The sequence below is a fragment of the Moschus berezovskii genome, chromosome X (genome assembly GCF_049115385.1).
Source record: "Moschus berezovskii isolate FMDL1 chromosome X, NW_MosBer_1.0, whole genome shotgun sequence".
Classification (NCBI taxonomy): Eukaryota; Metazoa; Chordata; class Mammalia; order Artiodactyla; family Moschidae; genus Moschus; species Moschus berezovskii.
Window position 1 is genome coordinate 110508959 of NC_142488.1, and position 13770 is coordinate 110522728.

The window sequence follows — 13770 nt, forward strand, 5'->3', positions numbered from 1 at the left end:
GACTTATGGACACGGGGAGGGGGAGGGGTGTAGTGGCAGAAAGGAGAGGGTAGGCTGAAGGCAGAGAGTGGCATGGAAACATACACACCATATATGTGAAATAGACAGCCAGTGGGAATTTGCTGTGACTCAGGGAGCTCAAACCAGGGCTCTGTGACAACCTAGAGGGGTGGGATGGTGTGGGAGGTGGGAGAGAGGCTCAAGAGGGAGGGGACATATGTATACCTATGGCTGATCCATACTGATGTAGGGCAGAAACTAACACAACATTGCAAATATCCTTCAATTAAAAACTAATAAATTACAAAAAAAAATATCTGTCCCTGCTGAACGCTCTCTGTGTGGAGAGATTGGTGAGACAGAGAGGGATAACAAGGAGAACATTCAACTCAGCCTGGCTACCCGGCCCCCCAGCCCAATTTCATAGCCAGGTCTGACTAATGCGGTTGAGTGCCGGGGTGCAGGGAAATGTTCCTTACACAGATCACATTTCCAGCCAGGATCTGCTATACCTATTAGCAGCAAACACTCTCTCAAAAGAGGCCCTTTCTTTCCCTCCCTAAGAGCACCAGAAGTATTTGGATCCCCAGAAAAATATGGCGAGGTGGGGGGCCTCTGCCATGGGAGGTGGCAGACTTGGTCGAGCAATGGCACACAACATCCGCCTCCCTGCCCGAAGTGGGGTGCAGCTCCACTGTAAAGGGGCCAGCACCTCTGAGCTGGGAAACCAGGGTGCCTCCTCCCCCTAACTCGCCTTCCCTCGGGCGCTGAGGCTCAAGCTACATTTTAGCCCGTCTTTGTTCACGCCTAATAAATCGTCCCTGTGCATCCCCACTTTCAGACCCTTTCTCCTGTTCTGTGAGCTCTCTTCTGAATGGCCTGAGACGTGGTAGGCCCTGACTCCCCAGCACCCTGAACTGGCCCCTGACTCCCTGATCTTAAGACTTCTCTGAGAGCAGGGGACGGGCAGCTTCTAGGACTCCCCAGCAGAGGCTCACACAGAGCCCTCAGGAGGAGTAAGCAGAGGGAGGGGCCCACCCTGTTTGTGCAGCTGGAGAAAGGCAGGCTGGGCGGGCTGGGCAGGGCAGGGCAACAGGGAAAATGACCATCCGGATGCCTGCCAGCACAAAAGGGCTGTGGAAATTAGATGCTCAATGATGAGTGTCTGGAAGAAAAGACCCAGCGGGTGTCTAGGGAATTGTGATGAATCGCAACAAGACAAGAGGGCAGAAAATCAAGAACTGGTCCCATTGCTCTCAGTGCTCCCACCCAGGTTGCCATCAATGTGGAGGCTGGTGGGGGCAAGGAACTCTCTCCATCTCCACGGCTGGCACAGACCCAGCCTAAGCCTGGGATGCTGTCCTGGGCTGAGCATTGAGGGTGGGAGGGGAGCCTAACTCAGATCAGGTCATCAGATTCCACGCCCCTGCAGGAAGGTGGGGACTTGGCCGCTACATTCCAGGAGGAAACCTGAGGAGTCCCCAGGGATCAATTTCTGTCTCCTCCTCCCGCCTCAAGAGTGGACAGCAGGCTTTCTTAACCCTTTTTAAGTCATCTCCACCAGTAGGGAGGATTTCCTCTCACTTGGCTTAATGCAGATAGGAACCTGGAAACACTAGATTTTTTTTCAAGATTTCATTTTAAAACATGGAATATGAAATCTGCTTTTTCAAACTATATTCCCTGGGATAGTCTGGTGTTGACCTCTCTACCCTGAGTTCAACACCACTGTGACAGAGAAGAGCTTAACCCTTTTCCTCATCTGCAGTTAACGCTTGCATCCTCTGGTACCTCAAGCAATTCAGTTGTTGCAAGTGATTAAACGCAGAGTCCCAGGCGGGTTATCACTAAATGACTGTGTCACCTAAGCCGAGCCCTTCCCCCTTTTCTGGATTCCAGTCTCTTTTTCTATAAAACAAGTAGCTTCAAGTAGTAATAATAAAAGTTATTGCTTCTGGAGCACCTACTTATGTGGGCACCACTGTAAATAAATACCTTACATGTATTTTCTTCTGTATTCCCCCAAATAAGCCGTGCATTCAGTTTCAGTCCAGTAGCTCAGTCGTGGCTGACTCTTTGTGACCCCATGGACTGCAGCACGCCAGGCTTCTCTGTCCATCATCCCCTTCCGGAGCTTGCTCAAACTCATGTGCATCGAGTCAGTGATGCCATCCAACCACCTCATCCTCTGTTGTCCCCGTCTCTTCCCGCCTTCAATCTTTCCCAGCATCAGGGTCTTTTCCAGTGAGTCAGTTCTTCCCATCAGGTGGCCAAAGTATTGGAGCTTCAGCTTCAGCATCAGTCCTTCCAATGAACACCCAGGACTGATCTCCTTTAGGATGGACCTGTTGGATCTCCTTGCAGTCCAGGGGACTCTCAAGAGTCTTCTCCAACACCACAGCTCAAAAGCATCAATTCTTCAGTGCTCAGCTTTCTTTATGGCCCAACTCTCACATCCATACATGACCACTGGAAGAACCATAGCTTTGGCTAGACAGACCTTTATCGGCAGACCTTTATCTCTGCTTTTTAATACTTTGTCTAGGTTGGTGATAGCTTTTCTTCCAAGGAGCAAGCGTCTTTTAATTTCATGGTTGCAATCACCATCTGTAGTGATTTTGGAGCCCAAAAAATAAAGTCTCTCACTGTTTCCATTGTTTCCCCATCTATTTGCCATGAAGTGATGGGACCGGATGTCATGACCTTAGTTTTCTGAGTGTTGAGTTTAAAGCCAGCTTTTTCACTCTCTCTTCCTTCACTTTCATCAAGAGGCTCTTTAGTTCTTCTTTGCTTTCTGCCATAAGAGTGATGTCATCTGCATATCTGAGGTTGTTGATATTTCTCCTGGCAATCTTGATTCCAGCTTGTGCTTCATCCAGCCCGGCATTTCACATGATGTACTCTGCATATGTTAAATAAGCAGGGTGACAATATACAGCTGACACATTCCTTTCCCAATTTTGAACCAGCCGTTGTTCCATGTCTGGTTCTAACTGTTGCTTCTTGACCTGTATACAGATTTCTCAAGAGGCAGGTCAGGTAGTCTGGTATTCCCATCTCTTTCAGAATTTTCAGTTTGTTATGATCCACAGTCAGAGGCTTTGGCATAGTCAATAAAGCAGATGTTTTTCTGGAACTCTGCTGCTTTTCCTATGATCCAGCAGATGTTGGCAATTTGATCTCTGGTTCCTCTGCCTTTTCTAAATCCATCTTGAACATCTGGAAGTTCTCAGTTCACGTACCGTTGAAGCCTGGCTTGGAGAATTTTGAGCATTACTTTGTTAGTGTGTGAGATGACTGCAATTGTGTGGTAGTTCGAGCATTCTTTGGCATTGCTTTTCTTAGGGATTGGAAAGAAAACTGGCCTTTTCCAGTCCTGTGGCCACTGCTGAGTTTTCCAAATGTGCTGGCATATTGAGTGCAGCACTTTCACAGCATCGTCTTTTAGGATGTGAAATAGCTCAGCTGGAATTCCATCTCCTCCACTAGCTTTGTTCATATGGGCTTCCTAAGGCCCATACTGTTTGTCCTTAATTTACCAGTGAGTTGACCAAATCACTTCCTGCTGCTGCTGCTGCTGCTAAGTCACTTCAGTCGTGTCCGACTCTGTGTGACCCTATAGACGGAAGCCCACTGGGCTCCCCCGTCCCTGGGATTCTCCAGGCAAGAACACTGGAGTGGGTTGCCATTTCCTTCTCCAATGTGTGAAAGTGAAAAGTGAAAGTGAAGTCACTCAGTCGTGTCCGACCCTAGCTGCGTGCATCTGCCCCTGCTCTTCAGTCTCTCTGCACCTCACCTTCGTCATCTATAAATTGTGGAGGAAGAAACTGACCCAGGGTCACAAAAGTAGGATATGACAATGCCAGCATTTGACTGCAGGCAGTCTGACACTGGAGCCCATATATGCTCCAGTGTTCACAGGTGCGATATGCTGGTTCACTCAGTCAGTCAACAAATCTTTAGAGCCTCTAATAGGAGCCAGGCACAGATTTAGGAGCTGGGGATACAGCAATGAACAGGACAGCCACAATCTCTGTTGGCGTGGAACTCACAGTCACATGGAGCTTGTCTCTTCTGGCTCCGAGTGTTGGAATAAACCAAGAGAGATGTCTTTGAGTTCAACCGGGAGGTGTCCAAAAGGAAACTCTCAAGGAACTCCTGTTGGCCAAGGGAGCCTATGGACAGGGACAGGGTCCTGCCTGACTCTGTGACCTTGCCCTCTATGCCTTCCTCATCTTGCAGAGACCTGGCGAGCAGTGGTATGCTGGAGCCAGCTTGCCCAGCTTCCTGCAGCTCTTCCCAAGCCCGCATGCAGTGACGTTAAGTTGGCAGTTTAAGACCAGCTATGGTGAGAATAATGACAGCTGGGAAACCAGCAGATGCTATAGACCATGGCAGTGTTTCTCCTGAGAGTGGGTTGCTCGACGCTGACCAGCACACTATCACTGGCAGCCTTTCTTAGACGGGTGGACGGCTGCCTCTCCCAGAGACAGTGGGCTGAAACCATCGCCCCCTGACCTTGAGAGAATGCTAGTTGCCCTTCCCCTCCTCCTGCAGAGCCTCAATCCTGCTTCTCTTGTATGTTTTCTTCCCCCCAAGTTCAACAGAGCCCAGTTGAGCCTGGAATCCTGAGCAGCTTCAAAGTAAATATTATCATTATGACCCTTTGTGCTCTTCACAGGCATTCTCTGTTGCTGGCACATTCAGAGGGTTGAATCTCTTTGGGGTTCCTTCCCAGTCGAATGTTTGCACTGCTGATTCAAGTGGTTCCTCCAAGGCTTCCTGTACTATATCTAGAATCCTGGGATCCTAGTGATTTCTAAACCTAGGGACTAGTAGATTTTTTAGAGGGGGAGAGGAATCTCGTCCCATTCAGTAATTATTGTATTTATTGTCAACTGTTGGAAAGGAGACATAATATGCTCACACCCGTGTGCCTGGCCCTCTAAAAATAATTGTAGATGTCATTATTGGGGCCCTTGTGTAAAAACTATGCTCTTGATTCATAAAAATTCTCCCTCTCAATTACATACTGGAGTGGGTAGCCACTCCCTTCTCCAGGGGAGCTTCCTGCCCCAGGGATTCAACCCAGGTCTCCTGCAGGCAGATTTTTTGCCATCTGAGCCCCCACTAGGGAAGCCTGTTTTCATCACACACGTGCACATACGCATGCAGGGCACTCACTCTGCTGCTGGGGCCTCTGATCAGAGCCCAGCGCCAGATAAACACTGCTGTGAGAAAAACGTCCTAGGTCTCTGCTAATAACCGAGGCTGGGGTTAGCATCATTTCACATTTACTTAAAATGCCTGATCAGAAAAGAAAATCCTTTGGGGAAACATACCCTAAGCAAACAAAATGGTTTTCTAGCCATCATTAAGGGAGTAAAGCTGACCGTTATGCACAGGCAGTAGGCATGAAGGTATGGTCCCTGAAGGTTCTGTGAGAGAAACGATCACTTTCAGCAGCCAAGCCATGGACCCTCTGCCAAGTCAGCAACAGCACCCCGCCCCATGGCCAGGCTGAGATGGCAGCCAAAGAGCCACTGTAAGCCACTCATGACTTAGGGCCAAAATGTGGGTTCTCAGAGCAAGGACAGGCTTGGAAGCCCAGCTAGAGATGGGGATGTATGAGTTGCAGGCTTTTGTGGATCAGGGATGGGGAATGAAATTAACCCAATCTGGGCAGGTGAGTGCAAGGGGCAAACCCGCAGGGCTAAGAGGGGAATTTCTAGGGCAGCCATTTCCTGGAACTTCATCAGTGGGGAGAGGAGGAGAAGGGGTGGCTCCTTGGGTGTAGGGTCTCCTTTCTCCCCTTCTCCTCTGGAGGGTCTGCCCCCGGCAGTGGAGCAGTTCTATCCCCACAGGCGCACAGTGAAGCAGCTATAGCTGTAACTGCCTGGGTGAGTGGGGGTTTACTATTTCTCCCACCCACTTTGCCTGGAGCTTGGCTGCCTCTTCCTCTGGGCCCTAGGAGAGCCTATGGTCTGGATGGCCAATGACCCCACACTTAGGCTCCCCCAAAGCTGTACCAGCCACCCAATTGCACTTGGTTTGAGAGGTTGACATGGGTGGGCTTTCACTTCTCGTCCCCTCGACTTAAGCGCAGGTCATCCAGAGCTCTGGGAGGAAGGCCAAGGGACTCCATCATGTTTGTGCATGAGTTTTTCAGTAATCAAATATTATGTGAAATAAGTTGGTCATCAGCCAAAGATGGGAAAGATCTGGCAGTGCTAATATTGGATGTGATGGCATTTGATCTTGATGTCAATCACCACGGCTGCTGTTTGTTTTGTATCCCTCTCCTGATAGAACTTCATCATAACCATGGGTCGACTTTTGGCATTTGAAGAATTAACAGCCTAGATGTGGATTTTCAGGCACCTGATAAGTAATCTGTGAAGCATGTATTTTCATCTCATAGACTTCAGAGTTGGACAGTAGGAGTGAGTCTTGTCGCTACTGAGTGAGCCTAGCTGACCACCTGTCCCCCAGATGTAGAAGTGGCTTTGTTTTTTTACTTGTCCTTGAGGGTGCAGTTATTCTCCTCCACGAAATGATCTGAGGAGTGCCAGGGATGGAGACAAAAAATTAAGAGTCCCACAAAAAGGAATGGCCTTAGTTAGAAAACATAACTTTAGACTACATTAGAGTAAAATATGCAATTCAGTCTCAGTTCAGACCCTCAACATGAATGAACTCCCCATAAGCTCTATACAAAAATAAGAAAAGGCAGTTAGCAAGCGTTTGAGTGTTCTAATTGGCATGAAAACTGCCATTATTATGGTATTTATACAGTCATTAAGGTTTGGAAGTACGTCACTGAAAATATGTAGGTATGCCTTACTGCACCGTACAGTGAAAATTATATGCTGTGGTCATGTTTGTAAATCTGGGATTATTTAAGGTCTCAGCCAAGAGTTGGCCAGGACTGAGCACAGCACGGCAGCAAGGTCTAAAGAGAGATTCTTAAAGAATGTCAGGGAACTGCTATTCCTCAGATGTGTTTGGTTGGTGCGTGACAGTTTCCAAAACGCTTCTGGGTTCTCAAGAGGTATTGCAGACAGCGGTTACAGAAGCAGTGGGAGGATCAAAGAGTCAGGCAGACCTGGGTCCTTGTCATGGCTCGGCCACTTATCTTGTGTGGACTCAGGTAAGTTCCTTGTCCTCTGGAGTTTCTTGGTCTCGATCTGTTCCCTGAGGCTATGAACACCACTTGCTCTGTTCATTTCCCAGAGGCCTAGTAAGGACCCAAATTGCTAACACGGGAAAGTGTTTGAGAAGTATAGTGAGTGGTTCCTGCGGGGATAATTCATTCATTCACTTCATGTACATCATTGAACTCTCCTTGTGCTGTGATTAGCACAGTAGAGGTGACTAAGACATGGTTCCCACACTTGAGACTAAAGATCCAGGCACAGATAAACTTACAGGGAATAAAAGAACTTGCCACACAGCTGTGTGGTCCCTGCACTTAGGCTCAAACTATACCAAGCACAACACGGCTGCAGAGGAAACAGACAGACCCAACCCACTGCCCACAGCTGGGAAGCAGGCATCTTTCCACAGCCGTCACCTCCCTCCCAGTTCTGCCCTGGCTCTTTTCTCTACAGTCAGAACAAACCTGACAAGAGCTGGTTAGCTCCCTCACAGAATTTCCACTGGGTGTCACACAGCTCAGTTCCCCCCACCCCCAAGGGATGGCCCCACATTCTGGTCTGGGCAGAGAGAAAAAAAAGTGTAATTACAGCCAGATGCTCACAAAACAAGCTGAGGGATAAAAGAAGAAGAGGGGGAGAAATACTCTTACAAATAGATCAGCACGACACACTATGGAACCTAATTACCTGCCAAGCCACATCCAGCCATTAAGGATCCATATTCTGTAATAGAATTTCCTGCTATGGAAATACTCACCCACGCACAGGATGTTGAAGCAGAAGCCCTGGCTGACTGACTTATTCACCAGCTGGTCGGGCAAGCTGTCAAACCCCACATGTCCAGCCAGGGGGACTGTTCGACAACCTTCACCCTAATTTGGAAAGGGAGGGAGGGGAGAAAATGAGGACGTGCTTACAAGCAACCTGGGTCGCACTTTTCCCATCCCAGTGCCCTTTGTGCTAGGAAGGAACACACACTCGGGGAGTCGGGCACATCTCCCCTTAGCTAGTTCCTGATCCAAAGCAAAATGACCCATTCGTTTACAAATCATGGATTCTTGGCTTCCAGCATCCTTGAGGCTCCATACTGAATGTCAATACAGTTCATACGCAGCCAACTACAGAGGGGGCTTGTACGGGGTCGGGGGGTGGGGTCAGAGGATGAGAACACTGGGGCCGGAGGTTCCCATTCTTGGGTTAACTCTCTGTCAGAGACGATATTATGTTACAGGTGATTGGGAGACTCAATAGGCTAACACACATGTAACAAGCTTAGGACAAAGCCTGGAACACATATAAGTGTTCAGCAAACATGACAAAGAAACTTCACAAAAGCAATTACTGGGACTTCCCCGGTGGTCCACCATTAAAGAACCCACCTTCCAATGTGGTCACTGCTCCTTGGACAGGGACACCTGCCAAGGGGAAACTAAGCGCACAAACCACAACTAGAGAAAGCCCACCCTCGGCAACGAAGACCCAGGGCAGCCAAAAAAAAAAATTAATACAAATTTAAAAAGCAATTACTCCCTTCTCTAGGGCACTTTTGGGGATCTAACCAAGGTGGCACAACATACAGGTTAAAAATCAGGCAGGTCTGAGTGGGAGTCCCACATTCTCCACCTCCTGACCTCGGACAAATTTACTGAACTTTGTGAAATCTCCGCATCTGTAAAACCAGACAGTAGTAGTTACTACCTCGTATGACTGGTGTGAGGACTGGATAGGATAATGCTCTTCAAGCCCTGAGCATGGGGCCTAGCGTGTGATAAACACTCCAGCAACTGTAGCTGCAACTCTTACTGCACTGTGACGTTCTCCTTCCCCTCAGACCCTCAAACAATAGGCAATGCCACGGAACACTTTGTGACAGTCCAGCTACACAGCTGCCCTCAGCCTGCCCCGGGTTCCCTGGTCTCCACTGGGGTCAGGTAAGCCATTCGCAGCCCTGGAAAGCAGGGGGCCTTTGCTCTGCTTGTAGGTCCCAGGGGTTCTCACTGCTAGCAGTTCTATAAAACAGGGAGAACCTCACACTGAGGAAGGCTTCCAAGGAGCCAGGGGGCAGGACCGAAGGGGCCTGCTTGTACTCAAAAAGCCGGCTAAGTGCCAGCAGCCCCAAGGGAGGGGCACAGAGAGGATAGGGGAAACGGGAGACAGCTGAGCTAGACAGGAGGGGTGGGCTACACAAGGAGTCAGACTTTCTGTTTGGTGGAGTCCACGGAGATTTCCGTGCCCAGAAAGGTGCCAAGAGCAATCCAAAACGGACACAGGAGGTGCCAGGAGTCCTGTCCCAGCATCACCAGCTGTGCTAGCAGGCACCTCTCAGGCTGGACGGGCCCTGCTTTTCAACTCAGACCATCAAGGTAAACTTTTGCACTGAGACAGACAGACTGCTTTGGCAGGGGAGCCCCTCAGCAGCTGGCATTGTCACCACTGGTTCCCAGACAGCCCTCCCCTCAGCATAGGATCCAGCTCCCATCGGTGTCACTAGGTCATTGAAGAGACAGGACAAGGGCCCGTGACTGCCCTCTGGCAAGACGGTTACCCTCATACATCCCACCCCACACACTCCCAGCAGAGTATTCTCAACAGACAACCATATGCCATCACTCGGTCCTGGCTGGTAGATTCTGGACCCCAGAGGGGCACCTGAAGACAGCTGAGTTTCATGAGTGGCTCGCATCATCAGGGCTTGTTCTACATCTGCCCCTCTTTGCCTTCCCTCACCCCTTTCTCCTTCTTTTTATCAAAACAATCAAAGAGAGACGTAAATTTCCCACCGTTCACTCTTTGTCCTCAAGGCTGCAGGGGAGACAGAAACCTAAGAGCCCATCTGCTTTCTTGACAGAGCCTCCTATTTAGCAGATCAGAAATTGGGACGGACTCAGAGTCGAGGTTTCCTGAGCCCTATTCCATTGCCCCAGGCTGCCTCTTCCTGTCTCCAAATTCAGCACCATGAAACTTCCAACTGCTCCAAGGCCTCTGGTCCAAGTGCCAAAAGGTGAGGAAAGGGAATTTTCAAACTGAAGATAGTGAAGGGCGATGGGGAGGACTCCACATCTTATTCTTAAAGATTTAGTTCATAGCCAAAACCTCACCAAACACCCCTCAAATGGCCACAGTTATCTCCCACCTAGCCCAGTGCTGTGAGTGCCTGAAATAGCTGAAGAAAGCATATGGCCTTTATTCCCCAGGTAATGGGGTTTGAAAGGGGCATTTTGAGTGTTTTGAGCAGGAAGGACCATGACACAAGTGGTGTTTTCAAAACATCAGTCCAGTTGCAGGGCGCTTGATCAGTGGGAGGAGAGAGAGGGCAGGGGCAGGAAGACATATTAGGGGTGACTCCAATAACGCTGAACTGGCAGAGTGACAAGCAGGCACTGTGACAATAAATGCTGGCTGAAATGAACTGATCTGACTTGGGACTCAGGAGAAAGGAACAAATTTGAGAGCCATCCTAAAGGAAGAATGAGACTCAGTAAGTGTTGGGGCAGAGAGTAAAGGAACAATCAAAGCTGTCAGGCTGCAAGGTCCTAGGCTTGGGAGCCTGGATTGATGGCACCAAGGGCAGAAAGAGGGAAGCCAGGAAAGGGTACTTTAGCAGAAAAGTCGAAGATTCTCATTTTAAACAGTTATTATTTTTAAATTACATTTATCAGATTTTTATAAGAGTAATCAATGTTCACTGTAGAAATTTTAAAACATATGGAAAATTATAAAGAAGAAAATAAAAATCACTCATAATATCACTCTCCAGAGACAATCACCACTAATATTTATGTGTGTTTCCCTACAGTCTATATACTTCTTTCTCTTTATTTTTTTTACAAAATGGGATAATTCTGTGCATATATTCCTTTTCATCACCTGGCTTGATAACCTGACACTTAATATAGTATGGATGTTCTCTTGAGTAATTAAGTATATTCTAAACCAATACTTTTTTGGCCATGTAGCATTCCATTGTAAGAATGTACCACATTTTCTCAACCCATCTCCCACTGCTAGACCTTTAGCCTGTTTCCAAGTTTGCAACCATTTTAAGTAATAATTCATGTTCTTACACATTTGCATAGTCTCTGATTATTTTCTTAAGCTAAATTCCTATAATTAAACCCTGCTGGGTCCAAGGGCACACACATTGGAAAGACTTCGGTACACACTGAGAAATCACTCAACAGAGAATATTACAAATGTCTATTTCCAACACCAGTGTGTGAGCGTGTCTGTTTACACGTACTTAGACTAGCACTGAGCTTCTGAGACTTTTTAACCATCATGAATTTTGTCACTGGAAAATGGCATCATGTCACTTAATTTGTATTTTATTAGTGAGAGTGAATTTTTTTTATTTTTCAACTGTGTATGCGATTGTGTCTATGTGTATATGAGTTGCCTATCCGTGTCTTTGCCCATTTTGTTAAAATGGGTGCTTGTCTTTCTCTTCTGGATTTGTAAAAGCATTTTCTATATTAAAGAATGGAGAAGGAAATGGTAACCCACTCCAGTATTCTTGCCTGGAGAATCCCATGGATGGAGAAGCCTGGTAGGCTACAGTCCACGGGGTCGCAAAGAGTCGGATACGACTGAGCAACTGAACAGAAATTAAAGAAAATGAGATAGTTCTGATTTTATGGTGACATATCTATCCCAAAGAAGTCCAGTATGTACTTAGCAATATGGAATTGCATGCTCAGGGAGAATTCAGGACTGAGACAAATTTAGGAGTGAGAAGTATGAAACTGGATGTGTTCTTCAAGAGACAGTACAGGGAGAAAAGAACTAAACATTGAATATAAGAAATGCCCACAAGTAAGGAATGGGAAGACGAAGAGAATTCTTCCAAGAGGGAGGGAAATGATCAGGAAACCAATAGTTTTCTATCAAGAGAGGCCAAGGTTGAAGTCAGGAAGAAACAAAGAAACAATCACTGGTCTGGATTTAGTGAAGGCCACTGGTAACTATTAGAATCCTTTTTTTTTTTTTCTGTCTTTTTACCTGGTGTCCAGTACTAGGAACTAGGGAACATGGGATCTGAATAATGTGTCTTTCTTGCTAACCAAGATTTAAGCAGTAAATTGTATGTCTCAGTCCTTGTAGCTAAGAAAGCTTCAAAAATGAATTTGTAAATGCAGTTCCTGCTTTAGGAAATCCTGTCTGGCAAGCACCATTCACTCCTGCTTTGATGAATCTTAGAAGATGTCAAGGTCACCGTTATGAATATCAGTCCCCATTGTTCAGAGGTAAATACACAGAGGTGAAAAGGACAGGATTTGGGCTGAGTGGACATTGACCCTGTGACAGCCCCCGGAACTGTCTCCGCCCCCCCTTCCTCTCTAAACCTCTGGTAGTTTATCTCTCTCGTATTTCTCCTTAAGGAGGCCTGATTAATTGAGGGCATGATTGCTTTGATTGCGGTTCATTGAATGTCCCTGGATTACAAAGTGCACAAGAGGAGATGGAACTGGCAACCTGGCCCAGCACAACTGTCACTAAACTCTGACCATCTTGAGTATCAGGTGGCGCCATGTCTGAGGCTAGGAAGGACAGAGCCACCAAAATGTTAAATGGCTCATCTCCCATGACCCTGCAACTTTCCCTGAGAATCTACTCTACAGAAACTCACATGCCTATACAAAGATCCATGTACAATACAAGGAACTTCATTACAGTATTATTTATGATGCTGAAAACCTAGGGGAAGAAACCTAAATGGCCGACAATGGGAAAACAGTTAACTAAATTATGGTAAGTGCACATTCTGGAATATTCTGCAGCCATTAAGAAGCATGCAGTAGGTCTAGAAATAGAATTACAGATCTAGAAAGTAAACTTTTGGTTACCAGGGAATAAGGAGGGGCAGAGATAAATGGGGAGATTGGGATTGACATACACACTACTATAGTTAGTTAGTTAGTTCAGTCGCTCAGTCATGTCCGACTCTTTGCGACCCCATGAACCACAGCACCCCAGGCCTCCCTGTCTATCACCAACTCCCGGAGTTCACTCAAACTCATGTCCATTGAGTTGGTGATGCCATCCAGCCATCTCATTCTCTGCCGTCCCCGTCTCCTCCCAACCCCAATCCTTCCCAGCATCAGAGTCTTTTCCAGTGAGTCAACTCGTCGCATGAGGTGGCCAAAGTATTGGAGTTTCAGCTTTAGCATAAGTCCTTCCAATGAACACCCAGGACTGATCTCCTTTAGAATGGACTGGTTGGATTTCCTTGCAGTCCAAGGGACTCTCAAGAGTCTTATCCAACACCACAGTTCAAAAGCATCAATTCTTCGGCGATCAGCTTTCTTCACAGTCCAACTCTCACATCCATACATGACCACAGGAAAAACCATAGCCTTGACTAGACAGACCTTTGTTGGCAAAGTAATGTCTCTGCTTTTTAATATGCTATCTAGGCTGGTCATAACTTTCCTTCCAAGGAGCAAGCGTCTTTTAATTTCATGGTTGCAATCAGCATCTGAAGTGATTTTGGAGCCCAAAAAAATAAAGTCTGACACTGTTTCCACTGTTTCCCCATCTATTTCCCATGAAGTGATGGGACCAGATGCCATGATCTTAGTTTTCTGAATGTTGAGCTTCAAGCCAACTTTTTCAC

General features: G+C 47.2%; 1 protein-coding gene across 4 annotated transcripts in view; it reads right to left on the reverse strand.

The window, feature by feature from the left end:
• Positions 1-13770, reverse strand: part of SEPTIN6 (septin 6) — a 79683-nt gene that overhangs the window by 54260 nt on the left and 11653 nt on the right. For all 4 annotated transcript variants that reach the window (XM_055438155.2, XM_088834082.1, XM_055438152.2 and 1 more), the window contains exon 2: positions 7915-8029. In XM_055438155.2, the coding sequence (XP_055294130.1) occupies positions 7915-8029 (115 nt within the window). The remainder of the gene's footprint in view (positions 1-7914; positions 8030-13770) is intronic.